This window comes from Perissodus microlepis, chromosome 9 (assembly GCF_051167445.1).
Source record: "Perissodus microlepis isolate ML-2025 ecotype Zambia chromosome 9, ASM5116744v1, whole genome shotgun sequence".
Lineage (NCBI taxonomy): Eukaryota > Metazoa > Chordata > Actinopteri > Cichliformes > Cichlidae > Perissodus > Perissodus microlepis.
The window spans coordinates 13,100,649-13,126,914 of NC_140469.1; the positions used below are offsets into that span (position 1 = coordinate 13,100,649).

General features: G+C 40.8%; 2 protein-coding genes and 1 non-coding gene across 7 annotated transcripts in view; 2 read left to right on the forward strand and 1 right to left on the reverse strand.

Annotated features, from left to right (window-relative positions):
- Positions 1 to 6,010: 6,010 nt before the first annotated feature.
- On the reverse strand, positions 6,011 to 13,510 carry pex2 (peroxisomal biogenesis factor 2). Of its 3 annotated transcripts, none has more exons than XM_084939084.1 (2): positions 13,416 to 13,510; positions 6,011 to 7,443 (listed from the first exon to the last, which is right to left on the reverse strand). In XM_084939084.1, exons 1-2 carry the CDS (start codon positions 13,417 to 13,419, stop codon positions 6,458 to 6,460), a joined length of 990 nt encoding a protein of 329 aa, XP_084795210.1. In that variant the 5' UTR covers positions 13,420 to 13,510; the 3' UTR covers positions 6,011 to 6,457. The 3 variants fall into 3 exon arrangements, with proteins under 3 accessions (XP_084795210.1, XP_084795209.1, XP_084795211.1); XM_084939083.1 differs by having other exon boundaries at positions 6,011 to 7,446; XM_084939085.1 differs by lacking the exon at positions 13,416 to 13,510 and adding an exon at positions 13,087 to 13,401.
- A 127-nt stretch (positions 13,511 to 13,637) lies between these two features.
- pmfbp1 (polyamine modulated factor 1 binding protein 1) overlaps positions 13,638 to 26,266 on the forward strand; it is a 93,457-nt gene continuing 80,828 nt past the window's right edge. For all 3 annotated transcript variants that reach the window (XM_084939088.1, XM_084939086.1, XM_084939087.1), the window contains exons 1-3: positions 13,638 to 14,126; positions 16,215 to 16,334; positions 25,016 to 25,086. In XM_084939088.1, coding sequence (XP_084795214.1) covers positions 13,896 to 14,126; positions 16,215 to 16,334; positions 25,016 to 25,086 — 422 coding nt within the window. In that variant the 5' untranslated portion in view covers positions 13,638 to 13,895. The remainder of the gene's footprint in view (positions 14,127 to 16,214; positions 16,335 to 25,015; positions 25,087 to 26,266) is intronic.
- Positions 14,166 to 14,247, forward strand: trnal-uag (transfer RNA leucine (anticodon UAG)). The gene has a single exon. It is a non-coding gene; the product is annotated as a tRNA-Leu (tRNA).

Genomic DNA, 26,266 nt, shown 5'->3' on the forward strand with positions numbered 1-26,266 from the left:
TGCTCCTAAGGTCAAACGCAGTCTTTGTCCATGATATGCCTTGAGTTTTAAAGCGGCCCCAAGTTTCAGGGGGCCGGATATGAAAAATATGTGGAATTTGCCAACATCTGTCAATACTTAGTCGGCAATATATCTCCTGTCTGATAGAAAAATGTGTTCTGAATTGCAGATATGCTCTCTTTTCTGGCATACCTTTTTAATTTGACTTTGAGGGAAAACAAGCCAGGCTCCCAGATAGACAAGGAGAGATATGACTGCTGAACGTTGTGTAGGCCTTTGCGGATGGGGCAAAGAGGACTCCAGCAGCTTGGCTTAGAAGACGAACACAAACGCTTGAGAACATAATACTTGACAACGAGCCCAGAGTGTCTGTTAGGGGGCCTGCAGAGAAAAGTGTGCCGTGTTTGGGAAGCAAAAGAAATGCCGTGATGCTGATTCTTAGCTGGAATTTTGGAAACCTGTGATCCTAATTTATGCCCCTTACTTTCATTTAAAAAAATCTACTTATAAAACAATCTAGTATTAGTAATCTGTTAGCGCCACAAAAAACCACAAAAGTCTTATTCTTGGAAAGCCAACAACTTGTAAACACAAGTTTTATTTCAAGGATTCAGTTGAAGTTATTCAAACAAACAAATAAAACCCCACATTACAAGGTACAGACCTACAGCCTTCTAGGTTTTTTGACCATTCAAGGTGTTTTTATATACACTAAAGTCACACTCATTACTTTTTGGTACATATAACATTTTGTTACACACACACACACACACACACACACGCACACACACACACACAGGGTTCAGTATCTTGCCAGCAGACACACATATTAGAGAAGCCAGGGACTGAACCACCAACCTTCACATTAGTGGTCTTGCACTGCAACCTAACAGTCATGCCACCCCAGAATGAACTCTTGCTTTACAAGTATTTATAATGGATTAATAGCAGTACTTTATTTAGTTCACATAAGACTACTCTAAATTTAAAGCTAAAGCATCATACATGAACACATAACAATGATGAAATTATCAGTGCACTTCACCAAAAATTCAGGGAATGGTATGGCATGAAAGCATGGCAGGTAAGTGTTATTACAGCGGTGAAAAATGAGCTAGACAACATCACACACAGAAACCCCTCCACAGCGGACGTTTGCACCTCGTGTAGTACAACAGAACAGCATTACATGTGTTTCTTCTTCTGCTTACTGCTCCCTGCTCACTCAAGAGTATCTAGCACCAGACCGACTCTGACAATGCACAGCTCTGCTCGCAGCCGTGTGCGCACGCCTAGCTGGCTGCAGTTCGCATTGTACTTTATGCTGAGATGAGGAACCTAATGCGCATGTTTGTGCGTGTTTATTATTCCGTCTTGTGCATGTGTGTCTTTGCGCATCTGTTGGACATAGCAGGTTAATGCTGGCTGACACATGCGGTTCACTGATCTCCACGAGGAGTCGGGACTCGCAGCAAAACCTTCATATGCAGGTATCCATGGCAACCACAAAAATTATATTTCCTTCTTCCCCCGGCAAGCTGGAGATTCCGAGATGCTGAAATGCACAAATACATTGTCATTACCTGGCTGCCTCATACTTAACAGGGCTAGGCTTTTTCTGCCTGCTGTTGTCTCATTGTTCAGTGTTGCCTACACATGTAATTTAGAAATTCCTCTTGTTACCTTCCCCCCAGACAGAAACTCCATACTATCTTTACATGATTTCTCTTTCCCCACATCAGACTCCTTTCCAGGAAAATGCTTATACTGTTGTGTTTTTGCATATTTTCCTCTTTAACTAGGCTCAAGATCTAGCCCAGTGATTTTAAATATCTAGTTAGGCTTGCAGGACATGATCAGATATTCATGCTGTTTTTGCACCATGTGTTTGGTTGTTCCTATTTAGGGCCTTGAGTATTAAATTTGATTGACATTTGAGGGGAAAGTTCTTCTTTCACCTCACCATGTTGTTTTATTGCTGACAGCTAACATCTGCAACTAAAACAAAAAACTAAAGAGGATATTAATGGAAACATATCTATAGTCTTAGTTTTAACAATCTCTACCAGAGATGAATCAAGTCTAAACATTATATCCATCTTATAATTAAAGGAATAGTTTTCAGTCCAACCTCAAAACCACACCACATACTCAACATCCTGCTGTAGAATTCCTTTTAAAAAGAGAAATATTGCACCAATAGGTGATCTAGTACTCGAAGTAAGCACATTCCCGCTTTTTCCTCCCTTTGAGGGGAAATTGGAATAAGCACAATGTGTCCTGCACCAAATTCCTGAAGAAGCAGAGGTTCAATCACATTTGCAGAAGTTATCGAGACTTCCAAAGAGCTCAGCTGGTGCCTTAAGCCACAGGAAATTCACTGGGACATCTGGAGGGATGTGTGCAGATTATTGCCCATTTAGTCTGTTCTAGACATCAGTAGGAGGACAGAGATGGCCCAAGCACGCATGCACAGCCTAGAAGATGTATATACACACACACACACACACACACACACGCACACAAACATAAAAACGGGCTTGGTTTTGAAAGATGCTACCGCAGGCACACAACACACCAGAGTATAATCCCCCATTATGAGACCCTCGGGTCATTTGTCCAGATCTCTGCTACACCTGTCCCAGCATCCAATCACAGGACAGGTACGGTAAGGTTGCTTTGATCTTATTTTTAAGTAAGTGGATGTAAAATATAATCCAGAAAATTCGAATTACTTGGTTGTTATATTTGAATCTCAAATATAAGTCTCTGATCGTTTTAAACCACTGCAGTTTAATATTTGTCCTTCAAAAGAAAAGAAAGAAAATACTGGGCTTGTAGTGTATGCCAGAGCACAATTAGCCTGGAGAATATTTGAAAAAATATATTAATTACAGTATGAGCACAAAATGTCCAACTTTAAAAAAAGAAGAAGGTAGATTTAAAAAAAAAATAGATACGCAGTATATCAAAGCATGTAATATTGAGTTTACAAGAATACACCCACCACATCCCTGACTGTCTGCATGCATGCTCTGAGCGAGATGCGCATTTCTGATGCAGTGGAGGAGGATACAGCTTTTTAAAGTAATAAAGTAGCACAACCTTTATCGACATGCATCATAAGATAGAACACTTTTTTGTGTATTTTCTTGATCTTTGCATTTGCTCTTCTGTGCAGTAAGTATTGGTTTGTACATATACGTCATGTATATATATATAAAACCCAAATTATCCTGGGTCTTCAGAACCAAAAACAAAAGGCCAATTTTATATATATATATATATATATCTATATTCCCAAACCAGAGCCACCTCGTCTTTCTTTAGGTGTGAAATGCAACCCGACAAAACCTCAACACCATGATAAAAGCTCAGGAAATTACTTCCTTATTTTAGGTGTGATTGATTGTCCCCCTGACCTGTTAGACTGAAGAGGTGGTTAAGAAGAAGAGGCAGACTAAGATAATTGGGCCCGGTGGTATCCAAAGCCCGGCAGGTGTTGAAAGAACTCTCATAATACAGGTACCTGCAGCGGCTGCAGCCCTGAACTTCAGCACACCTAGGATTTCACTACCTTGGAGGAATTTTGCTGTTTTATGTTTGGCATGTCTTTTATTGAATAGATGAAATATGAGATACTTGTAACTCCTATTGACATATTGGACATGCCACGAGAAAAAAACAACAACAAATAAAAAAAAAAACACAGGTGTCAAAAATCAAATAAATGGTCCAGCTTTGTTTCATCTTTTCTTGGCATGAAAATAATGTCATTCACTCTTTAAAAGCATTGTCAGTTGTTGGAAATATCTCCCAATACAAGAGGGATGTAATTCCCTTACCTGTTGAAAAGCAGGTAAAAGCTTTCACCAGCAGCAGCAGAGGGATCAGAGATGGAATTCAGCTGAAGTGAAAAAGCACATGTGTTTTTACTCTTTAATTTAATTAGCAATTCAGAGGGCTCGATGAGTCCTTCTAGCCATTTCAAATGAAGAGGTAAAAGCCAGACATAAGCTTAAATGATAACATTCTTTCTCAGAGAAAAATATGCATGTACTACCCTTATTATTATCTGCAAGCCAAGGGCTCTGTTCCAATTAAAGAATACCACAGATGGACCATTCAACAAGCATGCACACAAACGGACTTACAATAGGTAAAGTAAAGTACCCAGTATTACAGAGCCCAGAGAAGAGCTTTTTACTTTAAAAACTATTTAATCAGGAAAATCAACGCCTCACATCAAAGAAATGGAGATGAGGGACAGGCGGATGAAGAGGCTCATCAAAGGAGAAGATCTAGTTAGGGATTCAACGCCCTAATTCCCTTTCTCTTAAAACCATCGTCAGAGGGGGCACAGGGCCAATTTGCTCCCTAAATGGCTGCGTATGAATGTGCAGATTGCTTTGCATAGCCGCTGGGAATCTGGGCTTCTTCCTCTTTTTCTTCTCCACATGGAGCCTGTGAATTAGAAGAGATCCAAAGACAGATAGGCTTAACTGAGCCCAAGCTACCTTCTGTAAGTCCAGAGCCCTGTTCCAACTTTCAACTAATGCAATCCATGGCCTAACTCAATTAATAGACTTTAATACAGTGTTTCTTCTTTATCTTTTCACTTTCCTGGGGATTGGGGGACTTCAATTAGAGTTGTAGAGTAATGTCAGTGAAAAGGTTGGGATTTTAAGTATGTCTGAATGTAAAGACAATGACCCGGTGTCCCAGTGGCATTAAGGTTGATCATATATGCATCCTTAATCTCAAACATCTCCTTAATCTCACTTCCTGGGACTTGCTGCACATTAATGTAATGCAGTGCATAAAATATTGACAACTCTCTCCTGTCCCTGACTTTATATGCATTAGTGTAGGATTCATTAGTCAAAGTGTCCTTGATGTAAAGGAGGACTTTCAAGTATCCATGTGATGAGCCCTGTGTTTTTTACATAATGTCAAACTAATCATGTAGGACGTGCTCCCCTCCCCCTCCAAGGTGTACATTTTATTTTATTCTGGTGAAGGGCTACCTCAGTATTTCTGTAGGTGCTCTAAAAAAACCAAACCAAACCACACAAACACATACAAAAATAATTAATTTTGGCCTTGCATTACCACCAAGGACATATACTCTAAAGGCCTGCTGAAATACTGGGAGAAATCAAAATCACATTGGTCAGTAATAAATAATTTAAAATCAGCCCTTCCAGTGCAACCAGCTATAATTCTTCAGGGAACTCATATACCACACAAGGACAGATATTTAAGTTTACCCTCTCTGTCCAAGGGAAACATTAACCTCATCTGAGTGCAAATGTCTTTCTGAGCTGGTAGATTTGAGACGAGCTCCTTGGCAATAGGCTTTCTATCACGCCTGCAGTTCCGATTGATCGTCTCAGCAATCAGCAATTAAGTACTAGTGATCAGAGCCTGGGAAGGGAGGAGGGGGTGGGAAGGAGAGTTAGGAGGTAGCCTCCCCACCCCGCTCCTGTCTTGTCAGCCCAGGAAAGGCTTCACTCAGCTGGGGTGAGTTTGGCCCGGGGCTGGGCTCACTGGTAGAGGTTAACTCCAGCATAAATAAGCATCTTTGGACTCATTACAGGGATTAGAGAGTAATTCGCCTGCGAGGAAGGAGACGACTGCCAGGGTTTTGGTACAGTTTACTACAGTCTTATAGGGGCGAGGGCCCTGGAGATTACAGAAAGAGAGAGATGGAAATGCAGCAAAAGAGAGAAAGGCCAAGGGAAAAGAGAGGCTGGCTGTCAAGTGTGTGTGCGTGAGTCAATCCAAGCCCCCGGCTGCCCCCTTGATCTTGAGCATGTTGGGGTGCTGTGAAAACGGATAATGGGAGTTAGAACGACCGGCCTGTCTAGAGAGAAGTGTGCTGATTGTTATAACTTTCCCTCATCTCTCTCTCCTCCACTTAACTAAATAAACACCCAAGAGGTAGCACTCTATCAATTTTAATGATGTTGAAATACAATTTAGGCACAAAATACACAACAAATGCTAATTTGGCCATGATGAGAGGCATCAGAAATTCCTCCCATTATTTATTCAGCTGACTTTTTGCATTTTTCATCAGAACAAATATTCCCATTTCAACAAACACACACACACATACATACACACATGTCAGCACAGAGCCAATTTGGAGCATAAATCAACACGTTCACTCATCAAATATATGCTCTGTGTCGTTCTCTGCAGTCTGTCCAGTGCACCAAAGACAAATAGTTCCTTCCAAAGTCCAGTTGGAAAAACAGAAGGGCCAGCAGACTGTCAATATGTGCACATATACATTAAACATCGCAGGCTGATGCGTGTTCAGAAAAGACATCATGGAGATAAGTCTAATTATAAACTTGTACATGTGAAATCTTTAAAAACAAAACCAAACAAAAGCCATCTGAAATTTCATAGCAACTTCATTTCATTTCTTCTGTGTGTGAGATGATTATCACCTGTCAGTCATCTCCACCTCCAGCTTGACCAGCTTGGGCTGCCCTGCTTCTGCTCCGCACTTGGGACAAGTGAGATAAGGGTCGGCAATGCTGTGGCTTTTAATGCAGTAGTAGCAGAAAACGTGCTGGCATCCCACCGTATGAGGCATGGTTGGCCACTCTCCGCACAGTCCACACTCTTTCCACAACTCTTGCCCTTCCCTTGCTCCCTCCCCGCTTGCACTTTCCCCCCCAAACACAGCAGACAGTATTGTTGCCTTCAGTTTCTTTGTATTGATCAGTGGGAACAGGAAGATGAGGAACTCTGCAAAGCCATGCCAAAGTAGTTCTCGGTTCATGTACTTGTAGTTTACCTCCCGGGCCACATTTGGCTTACTGAAAACCGTCTGAGCTCCTGTGATTCTTTCAGCGAGGATGGGATGCTGGCCATTCCTTAGGAACACAAGGAAGTTGATCAGATTTGTGAACTTAACAATACCAGCAACAAGCGTCAGCGCATTACGGAGACCCTGATGGAGCAAACCGCTCTCTCTTTCAGACACAGATCCTTGTGAACTCAAACCCAAGTACGGCAGCAGCCTGTGGGAACGCTCTTGGAGCCAGCGGGGCCCTGCAGTGAGCACGGCCAGACCTAACTTCTGCCTGGGGGATAAAGGCCTGTAATGGGGAGACAGGGAAAATTTGCTGTGGTAGCGCAGGCTCAGTAAAGATTGCCCCACCGTGGCACTGTTAGAATAGAGTGTGAACCTCCATAGGAGCAAATGAAGCAAAACCCTCAGTTCAGGCTCCAGAGGAGTGAGGAAGCCTGGACGGCAGTTTTGGAAGCACAGCGAGAACTGAGTCCACACTAGCTGCTCAAGGGCTGAGTCTAGCTCGAGGGCATCCAGCTGACTGATACGCAGTACCGGCGTCTGTGGGTTCATATCAAAGTGGGGGCCGTGACTTCTAGTCGTCTTTTTCTGGTCATTCTCACTTCCCAACCCTGCTGAAAAAAAACACAAACACCCAAAAAACAGTAAGGACATATCAACATGTTCTTTTCAATATTTTAATCAGTAGAAAAAAAGACAAAGTGACTGGGCTCTTGTTGCAGCCTGAATGTAGTTTCTGTTCATGTTGGCCCATCGTTCTTAGATATTATGATACTATGATTCACCAAATATTACTCTGACAAAGCAAACTTTGTGAAAATGACATTTTCCTGGAGTGAACAAGGACAGCCACACGCAAATGGTTAGACATGCTTTAAAAACAGAAATGGAAGAATAAAAAAAAGGACTGAATGTAATACAGGCCGAAATCAGAAAAAAAGCCAAAACCCCCACAAAAAAAACAGTCGTTTATTAAGGCCATTTCCCCCCAACACTGATAAATGTTTAAAGCCTTTACATCAGTTAATATGTTATTAATGTATAAACAATAGCATATTTAATGTATTCAAATCATGAACATAATATACACCGAGGCTCAACCATTAAAAGGACAACTCGGTCATTGGGAGGACTGAGGCTCCGGAGGTGAAGCCCATCCTGTTAGGAAGGTCATTTTGTCTTTATACACAGGAAGGGAAATCACTTTTCACATGTAAAACCCGTCCTTAATGCAACCTTAGAGCCTCGCCATGCAGAGGAGCAGGGGGTCTTAGACTGCTTTCCCCTGCATATAAACACACAATCCCCCCTGCACACACACACACAGGAGCAGAAGCCCAGGGGCTCCTGGTGCCCGCTCCCTCTAGAGATAGGGGTGTGTGTACAAATCACATCACTAGGGATTAGGCTAACGGCACAGTCTCTGGTACACCGTAAACATCTGCCAAATGTGGAACAATTTTCTCCCCCCTCGATTCGACTCCATATGGGATCTCGCCATTGTGACATCAGGGCTATTTAGTGCTGCATACGTTTCCAAACCGCTCACAGTTCTCCAGTTTTATCTGCCATTTCCTCAAATGAAATACTTAAAGAAGTGAAAGACTAACTAATGCAGGGAGAGACAGAGCAAGAAGGCCACAGAGAGAGAGAGAGAGAGGGAGAGAGAGACAGAGAGGCCTTTTTTTGACAGTGACTTTTGTGTCTCGCCGAACAGGATTTGTCACGAGGCTTTAAAAGAGATTTCAGCCGGGTAAATATGGCAGTTTTGACAGAAGGAGAGAGATGATGGTCACTTTAGACGTTTTGAGGAGGTGAAAAAAATAAAATTCTAACGTGTGCAGGCAAAGCTTGGGTTTATTGTGGTGGTGCACACGACCATCTGTGTATTCAAGATGTTTCAATAGGACTAGGATACACGGTCCAACTAAATTAGAATTAGCAAATGAATGAAAGGAGTGAATTCACGCTAAAGTAAGCAGGTATGACAAATTCATTGAGCTGTATTTGAAATGCTGCCATGTTTGGTGACTAGAACCTCGCCTGTGACGGGAATAGAGTTTGGATTAAAAAAAGAAGAAGAAAAAAAGGGAAAGCGCAAGAGACGTAGTCTGAGTGTGTTTGCTAACCAGTAAACAGGCACTATTTGTTTAGCCTAATCTGAAAGTTTTTTCCCTTGATGGGAGAAAATGAGCAGATTATGTGTCCTCATGTGTGTGTGAGAGACTATGTCAAGCATAGCCTTGATCTATGCAGAGCTCTAATGCAGCGCAAACTTAATCTATCAGCCCACCGTTACACATATACACACACACACACGCACGCAAATATGCCGCCAGGTGGTGGAAATCCCCGTCACAGCAGCAGCTCTCTCAGGAGAGTAAACCCGGCCGGGTCCAATAGTCTTTTCAAAGCCTTTTATCGAGCAGTTTACAAGTTATGAATGAATATGTTTTATTTGGGGAAACACAGTATTGACAACCACCTATCAATAGTAATGTGACTATTGTCAAGGGTCTGTCAATATTAATGTAATTATGATGTAGAGGGATCAGAGGGATGCTGGAGTTGGGGGCCAAGTAACATCTCCTGCCCACTGCCATATCAATAGCTGGGATTGCTATTGACAGCTTCCCTTCAGACTTGCAGCACTTGCCAAATATATAACAAGCAGACACTTCAGTCAATGCCGGGCTGCCTATAAAAATTAAGCATTTGAATTTACAGGGCTTTTACCGCGGACAGCTGGAAATCCATGTTCCTTATGTAATAGTCAAAAGTCACAGTCAATGCCAGTGTTTACAGAGTAATGACACGGTGTGGGTGCGAGGACAGACAGCGCAGCATTTGCACGCACAAGGAAAAAATATACAAGGATATGAGCAAAGAGACTCCTTCCATGATGTATTCACACACACACACACACACACACACACACGCGATATATTGACTTAATAATTCTCTTGTGGGTCAGCCATCCAACTAACTAAGAGACAAAATGCCCTCTTTTGGAGAATTGATAACTGACAACCAAGAGAGTCAGAAGGCAAGTTAGAAGAGGTCGTTGAAAAAAAACCAACAGAAAAAATAAAAATTTAATTTAAAAAAAATCACCTGATATTTCTGAGGTCTTGCTGTTCTATCAGAGCAGTGAAAAATGTTTTCAAAACATTTTCCGGGGTATGTTAAAGGGTATTTTGATTCAGGTCATATGAGCGTTTATTTTATTTTTTCCCTTCCCCTTGTTTCCATAGCTTGTGCATCTTGTTCAGACAAAGATAGCGCGCTGACTCAAGGCTGACTGCCATAGCTTACAGACAACCACAACAACAACAACAACAATATCCAATCTAACACGGAACACAGTGCAACACCGCTTCAAGGCAAAAGGGGCCATGACCAGTGTGAGGAAGGAGAGATGAGGCAACAAAAGCATACAGAGCATCAGTCTGAAGCCTTGCAGCTGCACTGGGTCCTCTGAAAACTAGACAATGGGCTGTAATGACAGCTACCCAACGAAAAAAAGACGGATAGGCAAAGACACAGACAAAGATGGATACGTCAGACAAAGCGTCATGAAACCGCCAACTGGGAACTGTGAGCTAATGTCTACTGATATAGTGAAAGAAAAAAAAAAACTTGGGGAAACGATAGCCAAAGAGGGAAAATAAAGCGTGGGTAGGTGGGCAGATAAGCTCAAACCTCTCTCTAGGAGCTGACCTTGAGACAGACAGTCACAATCATGGAGGAGGGAACATTTCTGAAGCATACGTGGTTCAGCCCTACTGAGGTGTGGGCATCCAGGGAATACCCTATAGACAGAGGAAGGCCTCACTTTCTTCTTGACCTTGGCTTTGGTGTCTAGGGAGGTGTGAGACTGTTTAGGACAAGGGGTGCAAAGGCTGCGGGGGGGGGGGGGGGGGGGGGGGGGGGGGGAATGCTGGGAAGTGAGCGTCTCTTGGGGATTGCACTTTGCTTTTTCTGTGCTCATTGCACACCGGTTGGAAAATGCACAGCTAGAAGTCTGGATGTAGCCCCTCGTGTGGTGTAGCGCTGAGATTCCTAACCACTTAGCTGTGGTTGTTAGTATAATGTATTTGCTGAAATAATGCATAAATGTTCACTTGGCTTTCTATGATGCTTGTAGCGAGAAATAGGCTATGCATTGGCAAAGCATGCTGGATTACAACTTTACATTTTATTCTCTCGCTCATGTAAATTAATTTGTGTAAAAGCTCTGGTGGATAAAACCTATTTCTCTGAGCGCTCCAGTCAGTCAGTTTCCCCCCCCCCTTCTCGTTCCCGCTCCCTCGCTTTATTGCCCTTCTTTCGCCAGAAACAAGTGCGGGGCCTATTAGCCGAGGCTTGCTAATGTCCTCACTATGAAAACGGATGAGAATGTCAGATTTAGAACTTTTAAGAGAGTGATGTCATACAGCAGACCACAGGCATTACGGGGACACTAAGATTACCCAGGCGGTAACCAGACTAATTGTTATGAGTCTGTTTCATGAAAAATGAATGTGTGCAGATGCACAGAGGGGTCTTAGGGCTGTGTGTGCGTCACACACTAATGCTTTATCAAGGCTCTCCTCTTTCTCTAATCACCCAAAACTCCAAGCCATTGGGGTAAGAGCCAAGTTAATGCCTGAATACAAAAAAAAAAGGAGAGAAAAAAAAGAAAAAAAAAATTACACATCAGTTAGAACACCACATCTGACACACAAAAAATGTGCTCCGCTTAATCTGGTTTGCTCAGAAGGTGAATTATTTAAGAGAATTAATTGATTTCATGAGTACAAGGTTGAGTATGCTAAGGCTGTATGAGTAATAAGTTCAACGGTTTGCAGAAAAACAACTTAAAAAGTCATGAAACATTTAGAGCACCGAGAGAGGCACAATGAATGCGGAAAAAAAAGCAGAATGGCTAATAAATGAGTGAACCAAAGTTGTGTCTTTCAGAGGAGTCAATGAGAGAGCAACTCATGCAAATAAAAAGTGTTATCCTCAGGAATATTGGATCTGCACATTTCTTGACCTCTCTTTATGCATGAAAAAACACAGACAATAAAAGAGTAAACATTTTAGCTTTTTAAAAAAACAAAAAGGAAAAAAATGTGATGGTTAACTGAGGACAAGCCAATAAAATCTACAGGAATGTGAGGGCTACTGCAGGATGTGTTTGTCAATCAAACTCATGGTGCTGGGGCTACATGTAAGAGTTCATTTGGCATGTCTAATTTAAAGTGTGATTGGTTGATTTCCTTCAAAAGTAACACAAAATACCTTGTAGTAATTTACACATTATATATTATTATCAGACAACTAAACATGAAATATAGACTATATTATAGTTAGATTAGCATGCTGGAGTTCCAGCAACACATATGTAAAAAATGCAAATCTTTGTGCCTTCCAGTTCCTTTTAGTCTATTTGAACTTGTAAAATTTAGATTGAACAGTAGTGCTAATCTTTTATTACTTTAAATTGAAAATATGAACATTCTTTTTCCAAAATTCATTAAAAGGATTGACACTATACATTGTAGCTTTTAGACTGTGGAATAAATTAATGTTGGATTGATTTTTTTCCCCCCCTCCAAATATTCGCTGATAACTATAGTGCCTTTAAGACTTGCCTTCATCTGGAAACTGTATAAAATAACCTTATGACCCCAGAGTGAGATCACAGCCTAGTTTAACTTGTGCGACTGCCTTAAAAAACACACTCATCAAAGTAAGTGTTTGGCTCCAGAGGCACACACACCACATCACACCACACCACAATCTCATGCAATCAGCCGGTCCACATTCTCCTCATAATAGCGTTGTCTGCTTAATTTTTTTTTAAACATTTTTTTAAGCTTGAGCCCATCAGTCTTTAACAACAACAACAAAACCCAAATCTGCTCCATTTTGATAATAAGGCAAGAGCATTATGTGATAATCACAGGAGGGATTAGGTTTTGGCAGAGAGTGTGAGAGCCATACAGTCAAAGCCACTGGAAAAGAGAGATATAACCAAGAGACAGATAAGAATAGAGCAGTGATGATTGGGATGAGAGAAATGAAGTGAGTAGTCTCCTGAAAATCAATAAGATCAACTTTGCCTTGAATCTCAATGTGGAAGGTTTTGATCTCTGGCACTGATTATTTAGGGGAATAATGGAATTATGTGCGGAGTTGCACAACATACTCTTGAAGGTGCACACAGTCACAAGGTTACCATCCAAAGTTTCAGCTGGTATACACACCTGAACCAGACTCCCGATGAATACTAATTCAAAAACGGCTGGCTGATTGAACACTATGCAGTGGTCACTATACTCATCAACAGCCATCAACAATCGATACGATTTTAAATGAAAGCGTGCAGGAAAAGAGGGGGGACAAGCAAGCGGCTAACACAGAGACAAAATACTGATACAGCAGCGAGGAGCTGATAACATGTGACGACGAGCCTTAACAGCTCGGGGAAAAAAGCAGACATGCCGCTATTGAGCTTCATGTGGGCATAGAAGAAAATAATGCAGGCTTGTGTTTTTTTCAGCAGGGTAATGAAGACGTATATTCATATATTTACCCATCGCTTTTCGGGGTCGAACTCAATGTAACCCAGTCTTCCCTGAAATATCAACAGCACTTGTATTTCCGGGTTGTACATCGTTATCCCGCCTCTTAAAGAAAACTCACCAGTAGCGGGTGTGTACGTCACGTTTAAGAAACCCGTGATCAAAATGAGCCAATCGCATAGCGTAGCGCCAAAGCACTGGTTAAAACCTGCATACCGTCTGGGGAAAAATAATTCAAACTCCTCAGTTGTAGCAACGGTACATAGCGACCAACTTGTTAAGAAAAGCCACGGCAATTATTTACTCAGTCTTAAATGTCAAGTTCATTCAGAGTGCCGGGATCTTGATTTGATTTGTTTTTTCCAGGTTACCGTGTACTTGCCTAAACTATAAGATTTTACCAAACCGAGATTATGCCTGTTTTTAGCTAGCTTTTTGCAAGCCTTTATGCAGTTGACTTAGGAAACAGGTGGCAGGAACTTTTTGGAGCAATGCGTGCAGCTTGCACACAGCCAAGAAAAAGCTCAACATTGTCGGAAACGCTTAGTCACGCTTCTCACCTGTCTTCTTGCTCAGGTGAAAAAGAGCTCATAGTAGCCAATCAGAGTCCTGAAACAGAGCTAAACATTATTAAAGAACTACTAAACGAGTTCAGAGGGCTTCACGAGCTGAAGTTAAGATGCTTGGAGGAGGACACCAGTAGAAGGGGAGAACTACCACAGGTGAGTAGTTGTTGTGCCACATGTAAAACGCACGTTATGGGTAGCGTGGCCGAGCGGTCTAAGGCGCTGGATTTAGGCTCCAGTCTCTCTGGAGGCGTGGGTTCGAATCCCACCGCTGCCATTATTGTTAGTCCTGGCGTAACATCCGGTTTGACTCCAGGACAAAGTTAAGAAGTGTAGCATCAGATTTCTTGAGGGAAATAATAAATCCAGACTTTCTGTTCCCACTTTATACAGCTACGTTGAAACACACGAATCCAATCTAGGTATTTAAAATACAGAGCTCCTTAATAGTGTTGTGTTTTTTCCTATTAACATTGGAAACAAATGCTAGTCGTCTTAATGACGATTCTGCACACGCCCTTCCAGTAGTCTGGACCCTGGATTGTGAAAGATTGTTTTTATGGGTTCAGACAATTGCATAAAGTACAGCATGTTTAGATTTAGGCTAACATCTATTGTCATTAGGCTATAATCCATCCATTACAAATCATACAGCATCCTGTCCACCTTGACTCTAACATCAGAAGATGACCTCTGTCTTGTCAGACAAATGACAGGAGGAAGCGCAGCGGTGCTTTCATAAAGCCGCAGCACTTGTAACAGGTGGCAAATTGCATTATGTTTCCATCTGAGCGGCAGAGATCAGGAACACAGAGCCACACTCATATTTAAAAAAGAGAGGTTTCTAATCATCGGGATCGTCATGTAACATCTTTTAGCAACAGAATGTAGCTCGTGTGAGCTCGACTGTGCATCAAAGCAAAAATAACAAGGTTTCAGAATAGGTTATGGTCAGCCGGCCCCAGTCGAGGGCCAGCTTAACAAGGTTATGATGTTCAGAACCCAAGTCCTAAAGGTTGATGGGGACACTTAATCATAAAGCGTGTCCGCTGAAAATACAACATCCATTATTCCATGAACCCACTGTAGGTTTATGATGTTTCTTAAAATGTTGAAATGTTTGAGCAACCTGCCAGTTCAAGAATTCATTTTTTTTCTTATGCTTTAGGGCACTTATCACAGCTAGCTTTTCCAAAAGTGAAAAGTAAGTAAGAAACAACAACAACAACAACAAACAAACAATGTCAACCCTAGAATGTTACCGTACTGTCACATTTGCCATCTTTGTAAAGTTACTTTCCCCGAAGCTAAACATCAGTATAATGTTATGCATCAGGGGACAGTATAAACTGCTTATTTACTTTTGGCTGTAGGGGACAGATGTTTTTCAGCACAGATGTACAGGTGGTCCTCTAAGGCAATATACTTCTTAGGTTTGTGGCACTTCCTTTTATCAGAGGGACAATCATTGTATGTGTAGGGTATCTGGAAAACTGCAAAAGCTCCTTAAGCTAAGTGCACAGGCTTCTTTTTTTTTTAAACCTGGAATAAGAAAATAAAGATTACGTTTAGGATATCAGTTTTTGTAAGTAATAAAATCTGAACATTGAAATGCCTTCTTGAGTCTTCCCTACACTTTGAGTGCAAGATCACTAAGTATTCCTTTTCCTATGATAGAGTGCAGAGGTCATCTATTGTGAATCTTAGGTGGGCTTCTGTGTGAAAGCCACAAGGATCTGGCCTCTTTGTCTGGCATATTCAGCATTATATAAAGGTTTTGGAAAATGAAAAAGAAAAAAAAAGTTTTAAATGTCACAACCAGTTCAGTGAATAAAATATGTCAGGGATTTAGATACTCACACAGTGCCATAATAACAATAAGGCTTACTGACTTAATGTAAGTAGAATCAAAATAGTCACTGGTGGCTTTTGACGATCTCTCTGTTTCTTATTCTCTTTTATAAGCTGTTGTATTTTGGCTCGTTCTTCGACTGTTTTATATGTCTCGGGTACTTGTTGGGATAGAATGAGAGCTTGTGGACATCTCACCACCAACATGTTTTGCACTTGTTGTCTTTAGATGTATTTGTTTTAGTTTGTCAGAAAGTTACAGAGACCCCCAACCTGCCCGGCCATACAATTGATCATCATTTAATGTGTGTCAATGCTAAATCAGATTCTTCATCTGCTCTAAAGACAGGTAATTAACCACTATCTTATCCTGTTGTACTGTTGCTCTTACAGAAGAAAGTGGACTTCCTGCAGTCTTACGTGAATGACCTCACAGACCACATCCAGGTGCTTGTTCAGACCATTGAGGATTTGCAAAGGGGACCTGGACAGAACCATGATCGTGTTTTGGCTGTAAGATTTTATAAATGGCTTCATCTTGACACAGATGTAACTGCGCCCAGCGCTTTTTTTTTCCTGGCTCAGAATGGGCTTACAAGAGGTGACTAGCCATGGCAGTAAGCATGACTGATCTGCGTACTCTGAAGGCAAAGTTACCTTATTTGACAAAAATCGATGCATTTTTCTCTTATTTCTGTTCATTCGATCAACAAAAATGCTATTATGCCTGACTAAAAAAGACCAAAAACCTCTCAGAAAATAATTTTATTACATGATCAAGGGTTGGAGGGCTCTTTTGGTGGCTGACTTAAACCTCCTCAGGTTGCCAAAAATTCCTCTGCGCATGAAAAGGCCTCGTCTTTGTTTTTAATATATATCTTCTGTAATTTTAGCGATTTTACAGTGTTCTTTTCTTCCTTAATGTGTATTAGAATCTATCCTTGAGACAGATAATGAACTATTGCTTTTGGGTCTTTGGAAAATCTGCCTAAAAAAGGAAAACTTTATTATAGGAGGAACTAACAACATCACCACCACTTGATATAGTGACCTTAAGTCATTGTTCCATTTTAGTTACGGCCAGGCTTCTATCAATATTCTCTCCTCTGAGTGGATTTTACACACAGAAAAGTAATTATGGCTTATTATACATCAAAGTACTTATCTGCCATTATGTAGAAGGTCAGAGGGCTAGCTTTGTGTGCTCTCTACACCGTTACTACAAAGGTCACGCTAACATAATGCTTTGCATTTCTGAGCATTCAAAGCTGCCCAATTTTAACTTTCATCATTTTAAAACTTAATTCTCTTCACTGACATTGCTGAAGCAACACAAATACCGGCATCTCTGCCGTTTTTCTTCCATAGCACTTTCTCAGATTCCTTTATTGAATAAGTTCTACAATATATGTCTTTCTTGCATATTATAGCACAATACATGCCTACAGGATAGTTTGAAAAGCAAAGACATTTGTTAATTTTCACATTTATTATCAGTAATGGAATTTTAGGAACTTTACTAATTTATTTTTCCATTTCTCAAGCTGATTAAAAACATACAGCTTAAAGGGAAAAGGTGAAGAACAATTTGTAAAATTTATTAAAGTGACATTCTCTTAGTTGCTGAGAGTCCTTCAGTCCATCCAGTCGTAGTTTTGCTATTGTTTGTGACAACAGCAGCTTGGTTTGGCAGCCAAAGAGACACGCTGTGAGGGAACATAATAGTTTGTTGCCGCTATCGACCCATCTTCTGAGCCTTTGAATCTCCATTTTCACCCGTCTTACACGATGCTCTCATTGTCTGTTTATGCTACTTTGTATGTTTTCAGGGTCTACATCGGTAAACAAATACAAACAAATGGAGCGTCTCACTCAACAGTCTATTAGGATAGTCAGGGGACAGGATAGTCAGTGTGTTTCTGCTCTGATGTCCATAATGCGAAATCCAATCAAATGAAGAGCATTTAGAGCTACTTATGGACCGTTCCACAATGTAAACGATGCAATGAGCTCTGTAATAGGAGCTTGGCTAACGTCTGATTGAATCGTAGTGTATGGTCTTGTTGATACACAATAGGGCTGAACTCTAATGGACACTAAACAGAGTTTGTTTTGTGGCCATAATATCATAAAATTCAAGGATTGTATTCTGGGTTCTAGACTGTTACAATTAGCCTTTGGTCTGTGCCATCTACAGACAGATGGACATGTCCCTTGCATGCAATACAAACTTGTACTGTACTTGAACACCTGCTTTAACTGAAGGGGTTATAGGACAACCCAGGATTTTAGATAAAGAAGAAATAGTCTTTTTTATGTTTTGAACCTTACTTAAACAAGTTAAACTGTACTAGGAAAACATCTGCAGTAGGGCTGCCACAAACGATTATTTTGATAGTCGACCAGTCACCGATTAATTTTGCGATTAGTCGACTAATCAGATCATGCATCCATTGGAAGTAAAACGTGCAACTTATTGAACCAGCAGCATCTGCTCTTATATAACTATCATTAGCTTACAGCTTTAAGTGTGTAAGGTCTGTGCTAACTAAAAATAAAGACAAGATGGTAGTTTGTTAAATTTTAATGAAATTTGCAGATTGTTTCGGTGAAGTTTAATAAACTCCTTGCTATCTAAAACATAACAGGACACCGGAGTATATTCTCGAGCATCTCACACTTCTGATAATCAGCTGTCTGCTTGACGTTTATTCAGCTGTGTAAAAACTATAACTTTAATCTCAGCCAAACCGATTTACTCAGGAACAAATAAAATACTAAAAAAAAGCCAAACAATAAAATATTTAAGTTATCTAAGTGACTTATATATCATGTTTAACCTGAGTAGCGAAAGACGGCGGTGGGTTTGAAAACGATTTGCCGGGAGTCCGGTGTTCTCACGGGCTCTAGTGAGCCTTGCCCCCGGCTCGCTATCGAGCTAGTGGGTAACAGACGTCTCCGAAAACGTCGGAGCGCTTTTGAAAATATGTGGTGTCTTGATAAACTGAGCAGATATTTGAGGTTTACACAGCTACATTCTCGCCTGAAAATATGTTAAACGTTTATTTTGTGACCCAGAAAGAATAATAAGAGTAATATTAAAACTAACTAGCTGCCGCCATTGTTGGAAACTGAGCTGGGCTGCGCTATGAATTCTGGGACACAGCTTCTTCTTCTTCGGGGTTTAACGGCAGCTGGCATCCTTGTACATGCAGTGCTGCCATCTTCTGTTTCAGTCCGTTATTACACTCTTAAATCCTACTACTTATTCCTGCGTCTTTTGTGATCTTACAAAGCTTCAAACGAGGCGTCGACTATTAAATCAGTCGTCGACGATTTTGATAGTCGACGTAATCGTGACTAGTCGACTAATCGTGGCAGCCCTAATCTGCAGTGACAGACATGTCTTTAAATTGAGACATGTATTTGTTAGTAAGTACAGATCAGAAGAGGTAAATTGGAATCAGCTGGCCTCTATTTGATCCACTCAGCTCGTCATGACAAAATTTGAACACCGTCGCCCCCAAAATGTTCCTACAATCATAGATTAAAAAAAAAAAACACCCACATGATAGGACAAACAGTTCAATAGCCTGCATTGGAAAACCTGCAGTCTTCTTTTGCGGCCTAAACTGGAAGTCTCCCATTGGCCATGCTTGTTAATCTTTATAAACGGTGGTTGACAAAGGATTTTCTTTGTGTTATTTGTATCGGAGGAGAGAGCAAAACCAGTTACAACAAGTGATGACAACAAATTTGCTCACTGAATGCCAGCAATGTCTCCAGCTGTGATGAGAGGCTCCATTTTTTTTTTTTTGTGTGTGTGTGTATGTGATTCACAAAGCGACTATTTATGACATTCCCATAAACCACAGAACAGGGGCTATTAAAATCTTAAAGCCTGGGAACCAAATGATAAAATTGGTCTCATGACTTAATTCTTGCTAATGAGAGCACAATTTTTCTTGTCATGTGGAGCTTTCTTCATAGCAGGACTCTCAAGGCCCAGTTTTCTTCCTGGGTTGTAGTTACATGTAAATGAAACACGTAAGTATACAGGCTACAGCACATATCAGCCCTGCATTAAGGATGACCACAACTTTAGAGTTCTGACATCTGGTCTACTTGAAAATACATACATACCGGTGCATTAAGACTATCTGTCAAAAATATGTTGAAGAAAATGATTGTAATAGAAGTACTGATGTAGCGTGCTTCCTAACTGATTAAGCTGTGGTTAGCTTGTATATGATTCATGCTGCGAACTTGGTGCAGTAGAAGCGTTTCAAAGAACACCTGTCCAACCCTACATAGCAATGAAACTTAATTCAGGTTAGCATTAAAAACAGTCTATGATCTCTGTGACCTTTATCAACCCCCCCCAAACTCCACTTCCCCCAACAAATACATGCACACATGCACGCAACTCACGCACGCTTCAGCATTTGCGTTTGTGGCAGGTGCTCTGAGGGAACAAGGCAGTGAAAGTGAGAAAGACAGAGCAGGGGAGGTCACGGGGGTCACGGTGGTTGACTATGCTAATGCTGTTGTTAATGACTTTGCTGTGAGTGATAATTTATTGTCTTCATTACCATATTAACTCCATAGCACCCCTCCACACCCAAGAGCCCTAAGTCTCTCTTTCTCTCTGTCTATGCAGTAATGGATGCCCCTATTTGATCCTTGGAATAATGAACTAATTAGCTTAATTAAAATCAATATAGGTGCCAATACCAGGTTAGACCTTTCAGGGACGCCATCTCTATCTGCAGGAGAAGGGGTTTTCAGAAAGAGAGGGTGAAACAGGATGGATGGCAGGAGGGTAGAGGGGCCACACATAATAAATAAAGAGATGATGATGAGGAGGACTGACAGGTAGACAGATACACAGTATAAGGCCATATGCACACTACATCAATGCTGTTATGTTTACACCTGTAGACCTACACTGCTTTGGTATTTTAGGACCCATAAAACAGATCCGCAATGACCCAGTTTCAGTTTACAGATGGAGTTTTGGAAACAGCGATGTCAACGCCCATGTTTGCAGCCTGCAGTCACCGTGTGTCCATCCCTTGTGTCATGCACAAAGCACACAGTTCTTGCCCATAAGAAGACAAAGACTTCAGCTCCAATTAAACTTGGATAACAAATTATATGCCAACGTCTGTTTGGTCAAGGAATATGCGTTTATTTAAGCGTTTTTCAAATGGTGTTATCAACTTTGCCAGTGTGGATGTAGTTAAAAGGAAGAAGAATGAAAAACATTGAATTTGAATGAGAATGAGTGACAGGTTTGAAAAGGTAAAATGTAAAAAACAAAAAAGTGACAAGGGCGCGGACAAAAAAATGCATGCAAGAAGGGGCAGAAAATATCGGAGGAGTGGAGGGAGCCACAGAGAAGGGGGACTAAACGAGAGAGAGAGGGCGAAAGAGGTTCCTAATGCTGATTTATGAGTGCTTGACGGTCGTTAGCTGGAATAAATGGCTTGTAGGAGTGGCTGCAGCATTACTCCCTGTACAGGATACTAAGTGCATTGTAAGGTCAGCCATAAGGCCAAACTTACATATGTAGTGCTCTGCCCTTGTAAACCTTTGTTAATATATCAGCCACAGGATGGAACTGTAACAAGTCCGTCTGATGCAGGGAGACGACAGTGGCTTGCTGAACTGTGTAGAAATGATTCTACTTGAGTTTTACTTTAAGAGCAACCGGTAAGTTTAGTCAACGCAACTTTCATGGTTGGGCAAGCCAAAATTAAAATCAGCAACTTTTTGTGTGAATGTGATTTGCTACAGTTTAGTCTGCTTCCATTGGGCAGAGGGAAGGTTTACAACAGTGCCACTTCACTAATTAGGAATAGATGCTGGCATGCTCCTTCCAGTCACAATTGGCTTGAGTTGCTTGATTCTATTTTATTCAGCCTTCGCTTTGTGTTGTGATCTGGTGACTCACGAGCACACGTTCCCGCTTTGTTTGTTTCTTGTCTTTTTTCTCCTCTGTTGCTTTTAGTTGACCCAGCTCGGGAGAAAATTGATGACTATTTTCAGACAGAAAAGGAAACAAGAAAGGGGAAGTGTGTGTGTGTTGGGGGGGGGAGTATGTTAGGGGCAAATGATTGAGACAGGAGGGGACAAGAGACTGTGATGAGGTTTGAGGCTGAAAACAAAGAAAAAGAAATGAAGGAAAATTGAGGCAAAAAGAGGAAGAGTGACAGTGGAGAAGAAGGAAATCAGTCTGGGAATGACTGTTGCTATTTTGCGCTTTCCTTGTATTTCTTACAGTAGAAGTCCTACTGTTGACCATTTTTGGTACTTACCAGCCATACTGCAACTACAAGTGCAATCTCTTTACATCGTATCTAATACAATTTTTCCCCGCGCATAACAAGGAAAGGACCTGTAGTGATGATAGGACGTTTGCCTTCCTAATAAGAAATTGTGACACAACATTTGAAGTTAGTTTTGCTTGTTATGCCGAGGACATTGTGTAGAAGAATATATTGTATAAGTCCTCTCTGTGTTTTTAATAACTGGCCAAGGAAGCTAATTGATGTGATGCAACATCTGTGTAATGTGCTCTCTTTTTCTTTCCTGCTTGCCTCTTTTTCTCTCACTCCCCGTCTCTGATGATTTTCACCAATACTTTAAAAGTATTTTTCCTCGCCACTCCTTTATGACATTGCTATATTATACATAAAACAGCCAGCCAGCCAGCCAGACAGACACACACATATATACCTACTGCTAACAAATGAGTTTACTGTGGTCATAACCTTCACAGGGCTCATTATCATAGATTGCAGGCCTTTTCATAAAGCTGAGACCACAGGTGACGGATTACTAACGATGGACACACACACACACACACACACACACACACACACACACACACACACACACACACACACCGTGATCTGTAATGAGACCTTATTCCGGACACCCAGCCCAGCTGCCTGTAAATTTCAGCCGTCACTCTGCCATACATACTTAATCAGCTAATGTTGTTTTATTTCTTATTATTAATTTCCTCCTGTTTCTGATTTATCTAAAGCCCCCTGCATCGCACCAATATTTTGTCTCCTTTACAGTTCAGAGAGGCAGAGAAAAGGAGAAAGCCGCACGCTTATTCATGTACTTAGGGGATTGCATCAGTAATGAATTGACTGGCTTTTTAGGCATACATAACACAGCCTACTACTCACCTTAATAATGTAAGCAGGTCGTAACTCCTGCTAACCCAAGGGTATATATAAGGCCTGCACGCACAGTCGCACACACTCCTAAACACACATAGCCTACCTATATTAGCCGCTGACCTCTACGTTTTCCAGGTCCTCTCATTGTCACATTGCAGGTGCATTAGAATATGAATATTTTATGATCTTGTGTGGCTTTTGTGTGTGTGTGTGTGTTTAAATTTATATTTTTATAGATGTGGTTTGGTAAACAGATTGATTACTTAGAGGACGGACAGCTTGGCTTTTTATATTACTTTCTTATAGACTAGTAATGCTATACTGGTATTATACAACATAATATTCAAACGTGCCATCACACAGGAGGAGTCCCCATACATAAATACTGCCAGCAGGTTAAATTGCACTAATATGTGAGTGAACACCTTTTCTGTAATCATCATTCACCAATCAATGTCCTTAATTTAAAGTTTTCTTCAAGTTCATAGTAAAGTGGTGGCAAAAATGAGGAAGATCCAGACTCTGTGTGTTATTTAATGATTAGTCTCCTTTAAAACAGCAAAGGCGACCTGTATAATTGTCTTTTACCATTAGGCCTTAAATACTACACATTAAATGAACTGAATCTTTTCTTTACACATGCTTCAGATCCTTTTTTTGGATGGTTTAACTTGATATTTTATGCACTCCATATGTGCTCTACTGCTCCATATCTTATCTCGCATGCACACAAACGCATGGTTATACACATAAACACACTTAACATATGCATAATTGAAAAACACACATGCACGCACACACTCATGGCCAAAAGCAAACGAATAGACACACATTAGCTCACACACGGGGGATATGTGTTGACCTGTGAGTCATTGCTGTCAGCATTGATTTCCTTTTCCCGGAGTGACCCCTGTCACCACGGCGATAGAGTGGCCGATATTTTACCAGCGGTGCCGGGCCTCTCTGTTTCCGTGGAGCCTCCTGCCTCTCTCTCCTTCTCTGGCAGTCTTTTTCATGTCTCTTTTTCTTTGCTCTTTTCAGCTGTTGCTTATTGCCCTTGTTAATTTGGCCCTGTCCTGTCTATTTTGTCCCTCTTTTTAATAGTCTGGCCTAATAAAAAACGCTGGACAATCAGAACTATTTACTTTTCTTTTGAACTCAGTTAATTCCTTTGCCCCCTTCTATGCTGTTCTCTTTTTTGCACAGTGTGAATTGACCTCACAATAACTGTGCTGACACATTTTTCACTCGTCCTTACAAATATTCATTTGAAAAAAAGAGACATGCAGACAGGCAGACGGGATAATGGCAAGGGGTATTTTGAATTGAAACTATATCTGAGAATTGTGTGTGTCTGTCTGTGTTTTTGCATAAGCTTTTGTCTGCATATGCTCTGTCTTGCTTTCTCTGTCCTCCTTTCAATGCACTTGACTTCCCACACTACTGTATTGCTTTAAATATGTTCTTTTAAAAAAAAATCTCTTAGGAGGGAAGTCGAATTATTAAATCAGTTCTATCTCCATTTTAATCTTGGATTCTGGGTTTGAAAATGAGGAATGATTGTTTTCCTTCAATTTTATTTATGCAGTTGCTGTATATTAATGTCTTCTTTCCTCATGATAATATTATCATGCTGCTGCGGTCAACAAGATGCAAATTCTTAGCAATTAGTCAGGGGTGACACACTTCACACCTTTACCCCTGGGCGCTGTCGGACTTCATCACGGTTTACACCCGAGAAAATCAATTTCTACAAAACTATTTTCCTTTATTTAGCAGTGTATATCTAATAAACAGAAATTTAGGTTGTACTGAAGTGAATATTGAACTATTTGGATATGTTAGAGTTCAGAGAGAACGTATTATTTCTTGGGTGTACTACTTTAGCATTAAAATTCATTTCAAGGTGTACGGTACTGCATTATAATGCTGCAGTTACTACAAATACACTAAACAGAAATAAATAATCAGGATGTCATTTTCTGTGTATCCTAGGTGTCTGAGGCTGGGTTGAAGCCTTTGTTGCTGGATGAGGTCACTGGACCTGTGGCTCACATCCCACGCAGGTTTGTATTACCTTCGCTTCTCATCAGCTAGGCAGTTTTTTTCTTCGGAGAAGTTTACTTTTGACTGAAATAATGATTAATTTCATGATTCGACCACACAAACTCACTCACACACATGCACAGGTACCCCACTGTTGAGAAAGGTAACAGAGCTGGCCTCAGGGACTGTGTCTATCCTGAGGGAGCTTGAACTCTTTAGGGAGTCACTGCAACACCACTGTCCCCATGGCAATATGCAAATCCCTATATGATATTTCCCACCATGCAATACTCCAAAGCCCCTAAAGACGTGTTCTGTTTTTACGTTAGATCTTCCCAGAGAGACAGATTTTTATTTTTACATTCTGACAAAACTAATGAAAGTAGCATTTTTGAATCTTTGTGCTCATACATATTTATCTAGTTCACACTTTTTCATTGCCAGCTAGGCACATGGACTCACTTGACCAGTAAGAAGTTTGATAGGAAAATCAATTGAGAAGCATTTGGATACAATGTAAACAACCATCCAAATAAAAACTCATTCAAATTACACCTTGTCTCGTGCTGTACATATCATTGTTTTGTTCTTTGCCTTTATAAAACAGCTGCTGTAGCATCACACAGCTGTTTGATGCTACAATACAACTCAATCTCTCGATGTCCCGACACTAAGAGATTGGCCGTCTGCAAGTTACGCAGGTGGCACAGCAGCAGCAGTAATTTCATCAATTATTTATATCTTCTGACATGCCATTGTGATCTTAGGTATTAACCCAAATGCTTTTCTCCAAGCAAGCAGCTGAGCTGCTGTGCACAAATTCGTAGTTACCCTTTGGCAACAGAGCAGTTATGCTTAGAATGAAGTCAGCATTTTTATCCGCAGCAGAAGAGTCAAAATATAGGTTAGTTTCATCTAGAGAATGCCAATATGTTTTCATGGTGTATCAAGTGATTATTGCAGGAAGTAGTCTGATTTTAAAAAGCAATGATGTATGCTGTAGAGTTATTGAAATGTCTTGATTATGTTATTGAAATTACAAAAAAAAGTGAATAATCTGCCCAAATTTTAACTAAAGACATTGTCCCCGTTTCTACTGCCTGCAGTAGATCATGTGTTCCTGACCTCACTACACAAGAGCTCCTCCTCATCTCAAACTCCAGTACAACCCCTGCTGACAAGTAATGACTTTGTCATCAA